Source organism: Leptinotarsa decemlineata, unplaced genomic scaffold (genome assembly GCF_025532065.1).
Source record: "Leptinotarsa decemlineata unplaced genomic scaffold, Ldec_3_MD MMD2_tig00000218_RagTag_RagTag, whole genome shotgun sequence".
Classification (NCBI taxonomy): Eukaryota; Metazoa; Arthropoda; class Insecta; order Coleoptera; family Chrysomelidae; genus Leptinotarsa; species Leptinotarsa decemlineata.
The window spans coordinates 5,531,882-5,551,745 of record NW_027412545.1 but is presented as its reverse complement, the minus strand read 5'-3'; the positions used below and the strand labels follow the sequence as shown (position 1 = coordinate 5,551,745).

General features: G+C 35.9%; 1 protein-coding gene across 5 annotated transcripts in view; it reads right to left on the bottom strand.

The window, feature by feature from the left end:
* Positions 1-1,733: 1,733 nt before the first annotated feature.
* snu (ABC-type transporter snustorr) overlaps positions 1,734-19,864 on the bottom strand; it is a 216,476-nt gene continuing 198,345 nt past the window's right edge. For all 5 annotated transcript variants that reach the window (XM_074173311.1, XM_074173312.1, XM_074173313.1 and 2 more), the window contains 5 exons: positions 12,737-13,024; positions 8,094-8,625; positions 6,041-6,227; positions 4,531-4,619; positions 1,734-2,783 (listed from right to left, as the gene is read on the bottom strand). In XM_074173311.1, coding sequence (XP_074029412.1) covers positions 2,305-2,783; positions 4,531-4,619; positions 6,041-6,227; positions 8,094-8,625; positions 12,737-13,024 — 1,575 coding nt within the window. In that variant the 3' untranslated portion in view covers positions 1,734-2,304. The remainder of the gene's footprint in view (positions 2,784-4,530; positions 4,620-6,040; positions 6,228-8,093; positions 8,626-12,736; positions 13,025-19,864) is intronic.

Below are 19,864 nucleotides of genomic sequence, written 5' to 3'. Positions count from 1 at the left end.
TTCTCCAAACGTTTTTTACTATCTGCTTTTGCAATGAGCAGCGCCTTATTCAGATTGAAGACGAGCCAACAATAGTATTCCTGATCGAGATCTATGCTCGACAATCAATCCCGAACTATTTACTCAATCACTGTGAAGTCTGCTTTGGAGTAGTCTGACCAGAAAATTATCTCAGTTTTCAGTGAATCACTAATAAGTATTGGAGAACAATCCAAATCCAAGTTGACCACTAAAGGTATGCTAAATGGAAAGATTTTCAAATCCGATTACCTGCCAACCTGTGTTTCTCAAGTAACTGAAGGTTTGGGTGCAGATATTCCTTTTCTCAATGAATCGTTCCTCTAATGACAAACCATGGTCCAACAAAAAGCACGGTTTTAAAATTTCACTTATCGACATTGGCACAAAAATCGCTGTGTATAAAATGGTACAAAAGCAAATTGAAAATAATCGAAATAAAGAACTGCACAGTCAAAGAACGAACTTTATGTCAGTCCAAACGGTTTAAGATTTCTCTCAGTGGCTTGTAATATCTCCACTTTTTCCATTCGAAAGACAATTTAAACACAAATAAACCGCTTTCTATCATTTTTGAAGTGTATATTGTAACATACCAATTGTAATGTACATGAATTCTAATGTGCGGCAGTTGCCCCCGGCGCTGCCATGATATCAGCAGTGTGCGCATGTCTTCCCATCACGACCCGAATAGTGAAAAAAAGCAGACTTCTTGCTTGTATTTTACGATACACATTTTTCGCAGTAATATAACGGATACATAGCAGTATGTGTTTCATTTTAAGACCGAACAAATATATTTCACCAATCATTTGAAAATTCCTATATTCGCAGATCTGGGATTTGTCCCATATTGTGTATTTGTATCATTTTCATTCATGTCAGAGTAAGATATATGAATTGACGTCAACAAGTAATCTTCTTCTTTTGTTCAGTCATAGAGGAGTTGTTTTTCATAGTGATTGAAGTAGAGTGAGAAGTGAGGTACAGACAGAGATATCTGTTTTTAGTAATGTCATTCTTGGAATCGGTGGGTTCCTTGTGTTGAAGGGACGGATGTAGCAGGTGGTAGCATTGCCTGAACTTTGAATCGATACCGATTCAATGTGTGAAGAATGAAATTTTGAAAAGATCTTTTCTGTGCTTGGCTCCACATAGAGGGCACGTAGTGGTGATTTGATTAACATTTTTGAAAATCATCATCATAATCATGATCATCAGAATAAACTTTAACTTTTTGAGGTATTCATGAATATTGATTCAAAAGTGGAATATATAAAATCATATTTTGCAATTGTTGATTACAACTAACCGTTGAGTCATCATTTTTTTTGTATTATAGTTCTACCAAGCAAAATTATCATGATCATAACAGCACAAAATAATAAAGATTACAAAATCATAAAAAGCGTAAAAGCATTGAAAGCGTACAATTTTTTTGTTACATGCATTATTCTTTCATGCATAAAATAATTATCTCTTCAAAATTACAGTAAGGTAAGACTATTTCTATTGATATTATTCATCATACAAACAATACATTTTATTCAAGACACTTCTCACTGCATGGCAGCGATCAGTGTCCACCAGTTTAACATGAAGCTGTATTAGGAGCAAACATGAATCAGAAAATGATTCGGTAAATATTCAATGTGAGATTGATTTTGGTTGGTTCTTTTTACGATTTCAAAAGCAAGAAAAATATTGAAACCACATTTTAATTCGGATTTTTTATTTTTACTATATAACAAACATACATCACAATACCAGTTGATAACATTACTAAATTAAAGTTTGAGCACTATTAAAATCAATTAATATATTTTACTTTTCTCATATTTACGAAATTTCGTTGAAGAATATTTTTTTATTTCCTTATTTTCCTTATTTCGGATATTAATTCGATGACAGTTGAATCAAGTACTTTAATGTGTTCTGTAAGTAATCATGTACATTCCATGACACTGAAACTTTACTTTTTTTTCAACGAAAATATCTCTTTTAATAATCCTCGGAATTTTTCATATAGTTTGTGAAAAAATTCACATAACCCGATTAAAAGACACAAATTAATTTTTCTTATCACTAGAAATATAGATATTTAATTTTAGGGCAAGTTTTGACTATAACCAGGAAGGTTTACATTGCACTAAAATGGATGTTTGATCTACGTTTTCTACCATATGCCAAATATAAAAATAAACTTGTTAGAAATGAAAATTTATTGGGGATGAATTTTCCAGTTCACCCCAAAAGAATAGTCCTTTTTTCTATTAAAACCATAATTCAACCCCGTTTCACTTTTAAAACTACTAAACTTATCGTCAAGAAAATAAGTATCCAAACGATGGTTGCGATGAAACCGTAATACACGTCTGGCTCCCACAGAGACCATCCTCTGGTCATCATGGATCTTAGCGATGTTGTCGCTAAGGTGAGAGGTAAGAATGTCGAAATGTACCTCAGACCTGTAGGCATGCCTTCTATTGGCCAGATTACGCCGCTCAGCAGCAGGGTTGGGTAGAAACTACCCAAGGCCAACTGAATTGCGTTTCTCTCCAATTCGCAAATTGCCGATATGACGAACCCGAAGCACATACCACACAGCCCTTGGAGAATAGTTATGAGAATAACAAGAATAAGGTTGCCTTTACATTCTACTTCGAATACTAATATCATGAAGATTAGTACAAGCGCTGTTTGGCCACACATGACGACGAACTGGGTGATCACATGGGAAAACAGAATTTCTCCGGGAGTCACACCTGGAAAAAAGTTATCAATTAATTTTAATGTGATTGGACAAATAATTTTAAAAGGTTATCATGAGAAATGACAACTCTAGAAAATCATAGAAAGTTTTATTTCTCTTTTTTCATGATCACCTCCTATCCTCTAATAACAGCTACATCCATCAATTTATTGAAAGGTTATGTTGCCAGTGCCAATTACACTTCAACGGGCCTGTTCCATCAAACGTATTCATGATTCACCGACTTTCATTTTAGTACTTATGATGCACTGTTTGGAACCTTTGGTGTAGTAATGAATATTACTGGAGTTTTTTACAACACCAAATCGTTATTTTTAACACCTCGACACGTGTTTCGATCACCAAGTGATCATCTTTAAAGAGGAAGATTAAATATTCATTCCCATTTTAGTGTTGCTTGCATAGTGCAAAATTTCCGTGTCGTTTAGATTCGAGACCCTGTGGTTGCATTCCAAGGAATAGGCTGAAAACGCCGAATCATTTTCACCTAGTTTTAAGGACATTTCATGTTCAGCATACCGTTTTGAGAAATGTGTCCCACATAAACACCCCAGTCACTTGAGCGTATAAACTCTAGATTTCTCCATCTGGCATGTAGCGTTAACGCCACTTCCACATATTTTTTTCTGAAAAAACCCGCAATTGTCTATGTTCTTCTACCAAAATATGTTAGAATTTCTTGATTTCTGGTTGTATGATCTGGAGATATATTAATCTGTAAGTAAATTTGATCCTTTGTTTTCTGACTAACTTCTGAACTGTGTCTGCGTTGGAACCATCATTATGTTTTGTGTATAATTATTTCACTTTCCGTATGTAGATTGTAAGCAGATAAAAGTGGCGAGAATGTTCTGGGCAACATTGAATTGAAGGCTGTTATGACTGTCTAGATGTAAAGAATCACTTGGGATTGTAATGTCTGTATAGCTCGGTTTCCTATATACATTGAACTCGAATTCATTCTGATTATATGTAATGGTCAGGTCTAAGAAATGTATCTGTTTCTCTATCTCCGTTTCAAGTGTGAACTGTATATTTCTATTATAACATTTATGAATAATCTCAATAACAGCCTACAGTTCAATGTTGCACAGAACATTCTCGCTACCTGTATCTGCTAACAATCTAGAAAGGGAAATTGAAATAATTATACAGATAGGACATAATGGTTTCAACGCAGACACAATCCAGAAGTTAGTCAGTAAACAAAGCCTCAAATTTACTTACAGATTAACATATCTCGAGATCAAACAACCAGAAAGCAACATGTTTTGCTGAAAGAACATAGACAATTTTGTCTTCAATGTCAAAAATAAAGTAGACAAGATGGAGAAATCTGGAGTTTATAAGCTCAAGTGTCCGGAGTACTTATGTGAGACAATGTGGTCAAAATTTCTCAAAACAGTATACTGAATGGAACTAGAAAAAAAAATATAGAAAGGTTTATTTCTCATTTTTCATGATGATCTCCTTTCACGTAGTAACGGCTGCATCCATCAATAGATTGGTTTACCTAATTAATTTTTCACCTGCGGATGAATTATCATTTATCTATTTATTGGAACAGCCTTAGCCAATATTTTGTGTTGATCATTCGGCATGAAGTTTGATACATAAGCACGTGTAACGAATGAAAAGCTAAAATTTGTTAAACTCATTAATCGATTCTAATAAAATTGCTTCCAATCCAATTACAGGGAATTTTAATGAAAACGAGGAATTGTAGTGTTGCAACTTACCTGCAACCCACGATCTATCGAGTAATCCTTCCATTCTCTCTATGATCAATGCTGACGATGTCAGTGCCACAGCCAAAAAGAAAACGATCCTAAAAACAGATATGGTTTCAGAATTTCAGTTTAAATTTAATATCATATTCAGGTACTTGCTCACAATATTATTTTTGTAAATTATTCCTATTATTTCAATAAGTTTCATGCACTTTATTGTGAGATTATCATCGTATCCTATTTCACTTCAACAAAGCATAGCTTTTTGGATTTTTTGGATACTGATACAGTAACAGCTGAATGAGGTCAACACAATTGCATAAATAGCTCTCGTTAAGGGTGATCGATGGCGAAAACTAGGACGCCCAAGTAGGATAATATCATGCTATGGAATTGGAAAAAAAAATCATATCAAAAAAACGATTTTTGTGAAAAATAAACAAGGCTGATTCAAAAACTGAATCCTCTGTTACGCTACCATATAATCCCGATGTTATTAGTCGAAAGATTTTGATAGATATAAAACCATTGCCCGGTACCCTCTCTATATTGATACGGCAATTACAAGGACATTGGTGACTTGAAATACTGATAAGATATAAATATTCGTGCAAGGTATGCTTCTCTGCTTGTAAGCTTACATCCAAACTACCCGGACGATGATTATGAAGAAGTGAATACTGAAAGACAGGAATAGATCGACTTTATACCGAGTGCTCATACACTCTGGAATCATGGGAAATGAAAAGTTAATGACAGGTTCATCAAGTCGTTATTTAGCCTCGAACTAGCTATGGGGATATATGAATCGTTGTAACAATATCAGAAAATGGGTAAATGAAAAAAATTAAAAAACCTTCGTGAGAGAACAGTCCTAGAAAGGAACAGAGCGAGAAATGCCTTTATGTGAATTTGAGGTACGAATTCAAAAGAGATAGATAATAATTATTAATTAAAGGATAATTGAAGAAATACTGAAATCAGAAGAAATATCTGTAGAAAAATTGTAGAAATCTGTAGAAATTGTTACAGAGCAAAAGAATGCTGGAAAGGTTGTCATAAAGAAAAGGAAGAGAAGGCAATAACCACACGGAATTGCAATATTTCCAGAATCATGAAAGAAATGTTACAAGTCCAACGGAAAAATAAAGCATCCAAGGGTTACTGGTATGAATTTTAATGAAGTATAATCTAGAATGTTCATGTCATTATATTGTTTGACTGGCGGTGGTAACGGTCTGAATTTTTGTATTTGTATTGATAGGGGGCAGATAACCGTGAGTATGGTAACCATTTTTACTGTTATCATATTTTTCACATTTTTCAGTGTTCTCGCGTATCTTGAAAACGATAAAGAATGATAATGATAATAATAATAGTATGAGTAGTATATTCTTAGAAAAATAATTTCTCCTCACAAAACACTTCAATCGAAGAAAGCATATTTAAAAAAATCATGGATATTTTCTAATGATGGAATCGATTCAAAAGTTTGATAAGAGCTACACTTGAAACCCACGTTAATATTACTCCAGGTGCTACGAAGTCGGTGAAAGATGGTTCATTAGATCCGTAAATAGGTTCTTTAAATGAAATAGGAATTTCGGCAAGATCTGCGTTGTAATCACAATCCCTGAATATGTCTTTCGTGAAGTTTTGGAAGGCCAGTTGAAGATCTCTTTGAAGTATTATACCAATTTGTTGATCTGAAATATAAAAAATTTACATGATCATTTTTTCAATTCTCGTATTTAATGTGAATAGGAAGTTTTGGAGGTAGATTACTTTACCATTTCCGAATAAATACAGGGACATTTTAGGATTTACTTGTAAAGACTCATTTGTGATGGGAATCACCTGCTACAGGACAAATATAATGAATATTACTGGAGTTATATTTCAACACCAAACCATTATTTTCAACACCTCGACACGTGTTTCAACCACCAAGGAAGATTAGTTTTCCTCTTGAAGATGATCACTTGGTGATTGAAACACTTGTCGAGGTATTGAAAACCATTATTTTTAACACCTCGACACATGTGTTAATCATCAAGGGATCATCTTCAAGAGGAAGATTAATCTTCCACCAAGTGATCATCTCCACGAGGAAGATCAATCTTCCTCTTGAAGATGATCATTTGGTGATTGAAACACGTGTCGAGGTGTTAAAATAACGGTTTGGTGTCAGGAAAAAACTCCAGTAATATTTATTACTACACTGAAGGTTTCAAACAATATATCACAAGGACAAATATAATATTTAGATTATGATTTCGGTAAATCAACTTTACAAAGTAACTTTATATTATTTAATTTCCTACTATAGGAAAAATGATGGCAAGAGGTATTTCAACACCAACTTTCACACAACCATCTATTGGTTCATATTTCAAAATCAGATTCTTCTCGAGCACATCCATTCACAACAGGGACTTTCACACCCAAATATTTCCACAAGAGAATCGTATGGACGGGGTCACCTACATAAAGGACCAGGACCACGGTTCACATATTTAAAAAAATTGAGTAAAATATAATATGAGATTCTGCGTAAAAAATCTATGCCAGCTATTTTCTCTAGGTGTTTCTCAAGTGTTTCGCAATCTGTTGGATCGTCATCTCTATCAGAGCCTGCTGGCTGATCTTTGAATCCATTCATGAGTTTGTATTATAGTTGGATGAACATCACAAGGGTTATTTGCTTTTAAAAGATCTTGCAATACAGATTAGAAGAAATTTCAGAGAAAGATAGCAAACAATTTCTACATTTCTGCGACGAATAGTTGTTTCGATCCAGGTTTGCTCAAAGTATTGAAATAATTTCATCGACTTTGTTGCAGAAAATAATTCGTCTATCCGAGTTTGGAAAGTCTCCCTGTAATGTTATTCTTTAAATTATTTCAAAGTCAGTCACGACGATCTTCGAATTCAGATCTGGTTGTAGGTCTCTGTGCTGCCTGTTATGTTTCTGGTTTGTCGCGGTGGTTGTCGAACAATGCACTGGTGGAAACGACTTCTTGTGTCTGTAGCCTTGAATGGTGAAAATTTGATCAAACAATGATGGAGAAGATTTGAAGACGCCACCTACCATTCAAAAATAGCATGATTCATGAAGCATAACATTGAAGCAAGAATCCTTCATTATCAATTTGTGTGAAATATTCCAAAAACATGATTTCCGACCTCAAATTCCTTATCAACCTTGCTATATTTTACTTCAAGGGAACAGCTCCATTGCCTGCAGAAGTGTTTCAATGTGAGTAATAATAATTTGGTTAGCGTCAGAATTAGACTGATTTCATCCTACTGGATTATGAAAAAGTTCAAAAAAGTACTTTTCCGATACCTCACGCCATTTGTTCAATTATTGCTTGAGGTAATACGTTACTGGTCAGATAGTTTGATATGCTGGTGTGAAACGGTAGCAGCGTGAAAATATTGAATATGAAAGTCTCCAATGTGGAGAGATGAGTGCTAAAGATTTCGGTGTGGAAATATCTGATTAATAAATAATCCTGCTCAATAGTTATTGTTTAACGGCAGTGTAGCCATGGTCATAAGATACTCACTTGACATATCCAGCCAGACTCTGATTTCACTCTGATCCAAAGTTTCCGCATCAGCATCTTTTCCCAAAGCCATACGTGCTACCAAAGCATCAGTATAATTCTCAGTGAAGTACAAGGCTCCCCAAGCGTTTCCAGTTTCAACAGCCATTTTAGCCGACTCCGGATCCGGATAATACTGCTTCACTATAGTCGACGTATTAAGGGTATTGAGGTATCTACAACTCAGATTTCCAAATTTACAGCCCAGGTCGAAATTACATGCTTGGAATGTCAGGTTTTCGTAAATCATTTCGTGATTGACTATAGCTAAATACAGGTTTTTAGGATCACCTCCTATAGCCAAACAGAAGAGGATGACCTGCATAACGGGTAGCGCAAAAATAAATAACATCACCCCTACATTTCGCCACATTCGTAGAAAGTTTTTCTGTAGCAGAGCTTTGAGTTTTCCTACGGTAGTCCATTCTGTGCAGTTGCCACAGTCGTCACATGCTTCTTGGATACCTAGAGTGGATGATGACGCTTTGCCCATCTGAAATGATATAAATGATTGCTTTCAAATAAAAACTGAATAGTTCATCTGAAAAAACACAGGATAAGCTATCTAATTCACTGATGATTTGCTATACATTTTGAAAATATAGCTAAGTCCACTACATTCATTTTACTTTCCGGCAATAATTGCCTCTGATCCTCAGAGGTGAATAGGGGTGTCATCATTCCTCTGAGAACGTAAGCAGACAAAAAATTAACATATATCGTCTTCAATGGTAAAGAGAAACTTTATCGGGTTCATTGAATCATAGCTAGCTGAGATAAATTTGGCACTTTTCAGCTTCGTTTGAATCCTGACGCCAATCATAAGCATTTTGCTCTTCCACTTCAATCCATCCGATAGGAGAGAGACAAAAATCAGATGTTTTGATAAACAAGATCCTCAAAATTGCTAATGGAAATCCAATGCATTGGCAAATCTTCTTGTAGCCAGAGAAGTGGAATAATTTTCGGGGTTCTATGAGTGTTTTCATCTGAGATGGTTTTGAGTAATCGACAGAGTTAAAAACACTATGTTCAATGCTAGTTTATAGACCATATTGAAAGAACTAGACATGGAGCTCATCAGTGATACTGTCACAAATCTAAATTAGTGCTGGATATTCAGTTTACATAAACGTTACATATCTATTATTATTAGAATTAACCCTTCGGTACCCGCTCCTGATCAGAGAGATGACCACAATACTCTTCTCGTGTATACTCGGTAGCTTCCTGTTATTGGTCGAAGTACCGGTGACAAATAAACACAGTATTAGCAATTCTAGTCTTAGGGCTAGACGTTAGTTAGATCTGTCAGGTACACTGCGGGTACCAGTGCTTGTATAAGTAATAAAGATTTTGTTGGCTTTGGTGAGGTTTCGGTGTTTATAATTCGATATAGTTCAGGAATGATGGGGTTATTTTTCTAATAGATGAAATAGCGTCATATGAATAGCAGGTCGACGATAACAGGAGTTTAATGTATAAGTTTGAAAATGTCCTTATAGGACGAAACTGCAGTAACGTTAGGTTCAAATAAATGTAGTAAAAAACTGAAAAGTTTCAATTCTCCTTCTGTCACAGGATTTATCTAATGGAAACGACACTAGTAATGAAAATTCTACGGAAGAAAATCATGTTAACTTGGCAAGGCAGCTTAAGCTAAAGAGAATATGAAGTGGAAAGTACTGCAATTCAACAAAAATATTAGAACAAGATTTCACAATATGGTATCCCACTTTCCTGGTATTTCAAAAGGAAAAAGAAGTCATCTGGAATGCTGGAAACATTTATACAGTGATGTCTAAAGTTGTTGAATATACAAATACGTTTATGACTCCTAAAGCTCACCAATATTCTCGAAAGAGAGAGAGAGATGTGTAGTCGACCAATGCATCTGAAATTTTTGCTCTTATATGTGATAAAAGCGGCCCTCTTTGAACTTTTCAGGTCGATGATGGCAATGAACAGATTTAAATTTTTATTGAAGTACATTAGATTTGATAACGAAGACCCAAGAGCGGCAGATTAGAAACTGATGAACTGTCTCCAAATAGAGAATTATTCGAAATATTAAATGAAAATTGTAAAAAATCATATTTCCTCTCGGAATACGTTACTATCGATGAGAAGTTGGATGCTTTTAGAGGACGTTGCAGGTTCCCTTCCAAAGCAAGCAAATATGGGAGAAAAATATTTGCCATGGAAAATGCGAATGATCAACATCGAGGCCATGGACGTTTATGTTGGGCAGCAACCGGAAGGTCTATATTGCGTTTCAAATGATTCTGAGGAAATTGTAATAAGAATGTTTGTTTCTATCTATGAAAAAACATCACTATAGACACTATGTTTATTTTTTATTATTTGCCAAATGTAGTCAAGTTCTATATGAAGGGAACGTTGATGAAAAGTTCACTCTCTACGACGCTGATCGTTTTAAAAAAATGTCTTTTCAGCTTGTAGAGGAATATTTACGTGCTGCAAATGATGATTTGCAAAGATAAATTCGAGTGTGAATTAGAGAATTACTTCAAATTGAAGAAAACGTCGAGTTGATTGCCGACAGGAACAATAAACGAAACATTTGAAAGTGGTATATTTCATCAGTTCGGACTTCCATTGTCTAATATAATATAAATTGATTTGAAACCCCTAAATAATCTGTAAGAAATTTAAAAGATGTTATCAACAACAAATGAAAATTAAAAGATTCCAAACCAAGTTATGTCACGACGTTTCGATTGTTAGCATCCACAATCGTCTTCGGGTGATGACTGGACTTATTTCTCCGAGATCTGACTATTTTTAGGTCGAGTGCTTTCACTTATCCCCTCTTCCTTCTCTTCGTTGGTTTTAGAGGGAGATGACCGTTTGGCGGGAGTTGGTCGTTTTCCGCTTGATTAGAGGTTTCCATATGTTACGTATCTCTACGCTAGCTTGGCTAAATGCGTTGTTGGACAACATATACGCGGCTTCTTTGAATTTTCTCCTAAACCAGTGTTCCTCCTTGTGGATGATTTCAGCTCGAGCCCACTTGATATTATGTTGATGAGTCCAAATATGCTCTGCTATTCCGGATTTGCTAGCAAATTTGGAATAGCAGAGCATTTTCTAGTACATGCGTACTAGAAAATGAATATTTCCGAATATTCATCTCTCCCAACTACCTAAACCGTAGGTTCTGGATAATGCTTGTCGAAAAACAACTTGATTTCCTGGCTAATACCACGATGGATGTTGAATTATATTCGACAGACATTTATGCAAGAAACCTCATAGATGTTAGTTTCGCAGATGTTTCTCGTTCATCTAGCAGCAGGACCACGTTGAAATTATTCGAGTAGATAACCTACAGATCGGTTTCGAGGAAAGATCCAAGCCAGACAGCAAAGTGCCTGGACTCGATTAATTTCAACGCGGCTCAACTGCATGTATGAAACTTTCGTTCAAGAGAAATATTGTTAACTAGTAACAGCTCCATCTCGTGAACACTCCCATGTGTACATCCATGTGTACATCCCATGTACCAATACTTTAACAGATATCAAACCACGTCTAAAGACTGTATCGAGAAGAGATAATACGTACTAGACTAACCTCTTGCATAAATGACTGTCGGATATAATTCAATATCCAGCGTGGTATTAGCCCGGGTAGTAGTTGTTTTCTAGCAGGCATTCACCAGAACATATAGTGTAGATAGTTGAGAAAGGTGAATATTTCGAGATTTTCCTACGAAATTTATTTTCTAGTGTTCAAATATAATAAAAAGTTTAATTTTATTTTTTCGTACCTTGATAGAAAAATATTTCTACGATTCTGCTGATTGACAGCATGATAACTGAATGATTTTATGGTTCAGTCATTTACTTTTTATTGTTGAAAAATTATTACAATATCCACAATATACGGAAATTAGGGTTTATACGTGTGTTTATCTCTGTGTAATGATAATTAAAAGGGATTTGGCACAGCTATGAGAAAAATTCAATTCGACCCTGAGATTTATCTAGGTTTATTTCAGTTTATTGAGGACAGTGAGTTTAAGTATCGTTAATTTTCACATTCCATGTTTTAGTTACGCAGTTATTACGTCTATATCACTGATGGATACCGGATGATTCAAATTTCTCTCGAATAATTATCTTCCACTGTGATAGGCAGATATAAAGAAATCAGTTTTTCTCATATACACGCCTAGTGTTTTGTGTTGACTTATTAATGAAAGTAGCACAGATGTATGTAATGAATAAACACAATTCTTTTTCATTGGTGAAAAATCTCTAGTGGATTCAACTTGAATATTTCGATTTATGAAAAAGGACATAACTTAAGTCACTTATTGAAATAGTATTATCGAAAAAGAAATATACATATTCTACTCAGATCAATATTGTCAAAAATTAAAAATCTCAAAATCATTGCCCTACTAAAGTCATCAATTTGAATCCGTTATATTTTCTCATTGGGATAATTATTAGATTAATTTGCGAAAACCACTATAATAGTTTGTAATATTCATGAAAGGAATTTATAATTATTCACTCATTACCAGTGAATCAAAAACACCACTGAATAAAAATCAATGTTATACTTCTACTTACATCTAGATGTCCGTTAGTATCCGTAACCAAAACTTCTTTACTTTGATGAAAATTCAACCCAACCACTCCACTTTCTTCGGTCACAGAAATCGAGTCCTTCTTTCCCCAGTTCATAGTAGCTAAACTGATGTTATTTGACATGTTTTGTTCCACTTGAGAGGCGCCGACTTGCACTTGTTTTCTGGACAATTTCAGGAATACCTCTTCCAAAGAAGTGCATCCATACATGGAGAGTAGGACGTGAGGGGATTCTTCTGCCAGTAGTTTACCACTTCTCATCAAGCCAATCTGTAAAATTTTTTGCATTATTGAATCTTGTTTATTCCTTTGAATTTATTGGATCCTGACTGAAAAAAAAAATCCTAGCATTTGCAACCCTAACGTTCATCTGTCACAAATAATAATCCTTTATATTTGATTCTAGATGTATATAGAATGAGATATATAGTAGAAAACAATTGCATCCAACACTTTCGACATTAGAATTAATGTATGAGAGTCGTTGGCTTTAATAAGTTGCCAGTGTGAATACTTATAAGTGCACTTTCGATTACTTAGAGGAGCGTCAAAATCTGAATTGATCACGTGGTGAAAACATTTCTGTGACCTGTACTCCCTATCAGCAACTTCTGATCAAATTGTATCATACCGTACTGTCATAAAAATAATAATATTGCGCGTGTTCAGGGCACATGATTCTCAGATTATTTACCCCACGGTGTGGGGAGTGGTCGTTGACTGATAATGCTGGAGCGAAATCCGAATGTATGGCTTTAGGGATGGGGCCTGACCAGCGGAAATCTTCGTAAAAATAATAATAGTAATAATAATAATAATGGATGTAATTGGATGTAATAATAAGGATGTGCAGCTCGTAGTTGGAAGCGAGACGAATATTGTTTCTCTTCGAACTCCACAGACTTTATCTAGACCACTCTGTCAAGACGGTGGTTCTAATTATTGTAGTTCTTGATGGAATGATGTCCCCTCTACTCTCACCGGCTGACCGTATTAAGGCAGAAATCTTAGCCGGGCGACTGTCCGAATGGAGAAGACTGTCATTTTTGGCTCACTGCGTTCAAGGCCCACTGATCACTTATCCCATGGTGTAGAAAGTTGTGTTGGTCGATAATGCTGGCAGTCCCTCCTGAATGTTCCGAGGCTTTGGAGCACCATTTTTCAACGTGTTGGTCGCGACCCCCTGGGGGGTTAAGTCATTTTCTAAATTTAAGCGATTTTTTTGCTTGCTTTTTATTTGGGCCATTGATGAAAATATCAACTCACACAAATACGAGGTGTCAAATTGAATCAAACACTTCAAGGCCTCAGTTCTTAATTCCAGGTATTATGTTTTTCCTTTTAACCAAAAGCTATCCAAATTGGCAGACTTGAATTCTAAATATATTTTCAGATTTTCCTTGAGCTTAGTTGTTAAATTTGCTTGAGCTTAGTTGTTATAGCTGCACTTGAAAATGGATTCAAGATCTAACTTTGCTTAATGTTTTTCGATATCTCTTGCACAGATATACTCCTTGATGTTTATCTCACATCCGACTTCTTCAATTTCAATCTTCTTTGTAAAGCCATGTATTTTGTCTTTTGCAGTGATGACATTTCCATCTTGCCCTTGAAGACTTCCATTCAAGATATTTAAATGGTCAAATACTTCTGAAAGAAAAGCTGATTTCAAAAGAAAATCCGGGTCACAAATAAATTCAGAGTATTCCGACTTGATCTGCTGTAAATATATTGAGAGTTCAGCTTGGAGTTCCATAACTCTGATGGTCAATACTACAACCACCTAACCTCTGTATGGTAAAGTAAATTTTGGTGGAGTGCCCCCATGTCTTCACAAATAATCTGAAACAATCGTATCTGCAACGCTTTTCCTTTAATTGAATTCACAATTTTTTTTAATAATATTTAGAACTTGGCTGTATTCCTGTGGCAAGGTTTTGGCCGCAAGAGCATGGCGATGGAGCAATGGAGCAATGCATCCAAGAAGCGTTTGGCATTTGTTCTTTCATTCTAGCAATAAATCCACTTTTTGCACCAGTCATAGCTTTCGCTCCATCACTACAAATAGCAATGCATTTTTCTTCCCAAGCGATATTCATATCTTGGGTAGTTTCAAGGAACATGTTATGCAAGCACTGACTGTAGTGTTTGAGGGAAGTGCTCTGCAAAATAATATCTCTTCCATCAATTTTTCATTGGATTCAGAATGCACAAAAACGACAAACTTCGCACAACCCGCAATATTCGTAGATTCATCAAATTGCAAGGACACAAAAGTACTTTCTTTAATTTTTTCTATGACTTTGTCTCCAACGTATGTCGCCATATCGCTTATTCTGCGTTGAATGATATTGTCTGGGAGAGGTATACTTTTAAGCTTTTTTACTTCTTGTTTGCCAAACATAAGTTCTGCTATATCTAAAGCCGCCGGTAAAATCAAACTTTCGACAATTGTGTGGGGGGTTTTCCTGTTTTAGCCACACGAAAAGCTACTCGATAACTAGCAAGCATCGCTTTTTCATTTGAATTAGACATTTGTACTATAGTAGTTTTTTGATGTTGAAGAGCTTTTAATTTTCTCTCAAAAAATTCCACAGGTTCTTTTTCATTTGAATGTTTTGTGTTTGGGTGGCGTGCTAACTTCGATGGCTTCATGCTTTCTCTTGACAAAGTTTCAAAGCAAATAATGCACAGTATACCCGAATTTCAAATAATTGTCATCATTAGGACGATTTTTTTTGATCCATCACTTCCGCTAGAAGTTGACGGTTCTTTTGGTCTTTTCTGGAATTTATCCATTTTCAATCATTACAAATCACTTCAACTAAATACGTGAAAAACGGAAAACAATGATTTGCGCTCGCTAAACAACTGAACGGCTGACAATTACGCGTGTCACTTCCTGAATATTTTTACCATAAAATAATAACATACATGAAAAAAGAGTCGGAGGGTCGCATAATATTTTTTTTTACTAGGGGGGTCGTGTCATGGGAAAGGTTGAAAAACACTGCTTTGGAGGATAGGGTCTGACATTCCCAAACTTATATTAAAAAATAATAGTTATAATAATATTGATATTTATACTTCATGAGAAATTTCACGACTATCGGCATGTATAAGTTCGAAACAGTCTATTCACATTAAGAGATCATTTATTGAAAGGAGAAATAACAAAGGTCTTAAGTTTGATCCTTGAGGAACTTCAGATGTAGATCTGATGTTGGAAGGAACATATTCTTTTTAATCAACATACTGCTTGCGATCAAACATCTCCATTCACCTAATTTTTCAGAGAAACAAAAAGCACATAACTTCTTAATAAGAATAAACATGTCAATTCGATTAAACGCTTGTTTAATATCCAAGTATATCACATTCACCTGACCTCTTTCTTCAAATACTTCGCAAACATACTGGGGTAGACATAAAAGGTTTGTTAAACAAGATTTCCTATCTAAAAACCATGTTGTTCCTCAGATACTATGTTTTTAGTTGAATCATAAATAAAATATAAGATAACAAATTGCATAATATTAAGATTCCTCGATAAATCTGTACAATTCTCGTATCGCCTTTTTTTCAGCAAGCTATCTTCCAATTATCTGCTTGTTAGAATGAGGTAAAATATATGTTTCAAAGGTTGCAGTTCAAACAGAAATGCAATCCTTTATCTAAAAGCTAAGAATCTAATCAGGTTCTACAATCAGTTTATTTTTGATAATATCCTCGGAGATTTCTGTTAGGCCGATAAAAGATACATTGCTATATTTGACTTCAAGTTTGTTACAGAGTTCGGTATTTGATCGATTGATACAGAAGCAGAGTAAGAACTGAAAGTATCAGCAATATCCTGCAGGTTTGAATAAGATGTCTTTTCATCTTCATCTTTCATTTCACCAGGTATCCTAGAGTTACCTTTTTTATTTCTAATAATTCCAGAATTAGAAGGGATCTTGAGAAATATTTTTTCAGCCTCATTAGCAAATGTTTTGCGATCATTCTTGACAGTGTTTTTTATTTCTTTTCTTGATGTGCAAAACTTATCGAAATAAAAGTGTGTAATGAAGTATTTATAGTTTTTCAATGCCCGTTCCTTCTTACGTATAGTTTTTATAATTTCACCACTGTACTAACCGGGTACCGACGATTATATTATTAATGATTTTGGGAGAAATGGATATTTGAAGAATTCGTGTCAAAATTTCAATTTCATCGCAAGCATTGTTAAAGTGCGAGCATTGAAGTATCCCTCTCCAGTGGACGGCTGTTACTAATTCATACATCAGAGGAAAATTTGTCTGGAGTTGAATATATTCTGTCTTTGTTAATTGAAATGAAAGTTGCCCTGTTTGTGAATAATGGTTGGAAGACTGAACGATAAAGATGAATGATGAACGTTTTCATGTAGTTGAAGATTCCTATGTAGGTGGCATTCTATGCTAATGAGAATTAAATCTAGTAAGCGATTACTCTGGTTTGAAATAGTATTATATCGCTTCACGACAAACTTTCCAATAACATTTTTTGTTAATTCATATTTAGAATCAATTTCAATAAAACCAAAATGCGAAGTCTTAAAATCTTCTATTATTATGATAGGCTTGTAATGTGAGTTATTGACAAGTATTTTTTCAAGGACAAAATACAAGTACTACAGGAAAATCTAAGGTGCTCTAAGAGCGAAGCCAGTGCGAAAGTAGCGATTCACGTTGGATTTTAATCGCTGGAGATTAAATTCATTTGTGAAAACGTTCCATATAAAGGCAGTTCTCCAAATGAAACAGTTCCTAAACAGTAGAGTTCGATGTGTACTGAGTTGAACCTCAAAACGATGAGCAGCCGTCGCCTACTTCTGATAGGTACCGCTCTTGGTGGAATCAAATGTGCCAAGTCACTTGAACCCCTTCCGTGAAAGTATCTATAAAAGAGAGATGCATTTCCAACTTTTCCTTCATGTTCCAGATTATCAGGGTTGCAAGTGATGTTCGTATCGCCAATCAGGTGAATGGCTCTTTTCTGGATGGATCCACCAGCTTCAGGATATGCCATATATGTGAACAATACTCTAAAGAAGGTTTAATCTGAGGTTTATAAAGCATCAAAATTTGCTGGGGTTTGTACAGTTTTCTGGTTCGGAACAGTCTCTCAAGCTTTTGAGAAGCAGCCTTTGCAATTCCAGTGACATGATTGTGCCAAGACATATTGGTGTCCTATTCAACCTCCTGGGAGGAATGTATATCACGTAAAGGAACATGATATGCACGATGTAAGGAATCTTGCCGACAGCTGAATGGCCGCAGGGTGATATGAGGTTACTAACGATCCCCTTGGGGAACTGGGCGAAACTTTTTCGTAATCAGCCTACCTCTGGTAATGCGGGGCTCTGCCAGAGGTGACCAACCCCTTGCTACTCGTGGGAACATACATGAAATGAAACACACACAAAAACAGAAACAACAAAAACGCGCAGTGGCTAGGGATGAACAGAAATGTCCACCCCAATCTACCGCTTGAAATAAGGCTGGACATAGCAGATCAGCTCGTGATGTAATACAAAGGCCAAGGTGTAAACTCATTTGGCGCACCGAGGCAAAAAGGAGAAAGAGAGCGAAGGAGGCAGGAGTGGCAGCAACTATAAGTGCACCCTCCTCCTCACCCACTCCACCTCCAACAATAAGGGCACTTCCTGCGGCGGGTGCCAAGAGCTCCGCCTTGAATAAAGGCAAGGAACCGGCTGCCCCTGCAGGAAATCTCCCTCACTTATGCACCTCCACGAAGGAAATCCCAAAAAGGTTGAAGAAGCTGCTCAACAACAGTAATGTCGCTGCACCTTCCATAACCTTCATGGAGGCCACCGTGAGACACCTCAAGGACCAAAGAGAGTGGGGCGAGTGTTAGGCGAGTCTTGGCCTACACCCGCCAATATAAAGGAGATGTCTCCTAGTGACCTGTTCACCTTCCTGAAAAGGACAGGATGGACGATGACCCAGGAGGAGAACTTCTGGTGAGGATGTACAATGGGTCACATGTGGTACACTCACCCTCCCTACTCTACAGACACAGATGCATGTCTACACCTAATTTACCTCCTGCAATGTCTATATATTTGGTTTTGCCGATGTCACTTCAAAGAGATCCAAGAGATAAAAATCATATAAGTTTTTTACAGATGCAAGGAAACCTCCGCCCTTGGTTTTATTTGTTAGGTTCATATATCTTTTCTGAAGACACTGTGGAAACAATGCGGCATTGTAGATTTCTGAAGTGAGACAGGTTTCACTTAAACAGATGACTTCTAGATTATTTTGACGATCCAGTTATGCTGTGTTGAACTCTGACATTTCTGAATTTGAACCATTAAAATGCTGCTAGTAAAGATTGTATGAAGCACCTAATTAGGTAATCTATCTAAAAATGTATCAGTGTAGGATTTCCATTCATATATTTCATTCTGATATTATTTTCTCCAACTTGTTTGCGTTCATTTGTTTCATTTATAACTCGTTTGCAGTATTCTTTTTGACGGGTTTTTTAATGTTTCAGAGTGTTGATATAATACGTGTTCTGGGGTGTCACTTTTGAGTTATTAGACAAAATTCAGTCACATGATTTTGCTGTTTCTGTGAAGAGATTCGTTAGAAAAATAATATATTTTATTATGCTGTATTGTAAAAGTATGGATGCGTTTATGATACTGCGTGCTCTAAACAGAGTTGTGTCACCAACCAATCAGTTATCTTGCAGACCGGCAAATTTGTGAACACAATGTGCAATAGAGCGCAGGATGGGGTCGAATAAATAGAAACATAGTGTAAGGAACACACATTGTCGATCAATCCCAAGAAGACTGAGAAGTCCTTTTCACCAGGAAAAAAAGTTTATCGGGCCTAAAACCTCCCGAAATCTCCAAAAGCAAAGTAAACTTCTCTGAAGAGGTGAAATACCTTGGTACTACCCTCGACAGGAAGCTAACACGGAACTCTCACCTATAGAGTAGAACAAAAAGAGCATATGTGGTTTATGAGCAATGTCGGAGGACAGTGCGATGCACATGGGGTCTTTCACCCCGTGTAGTCATCTGGATCTACACTGCAATAATAAGACCGA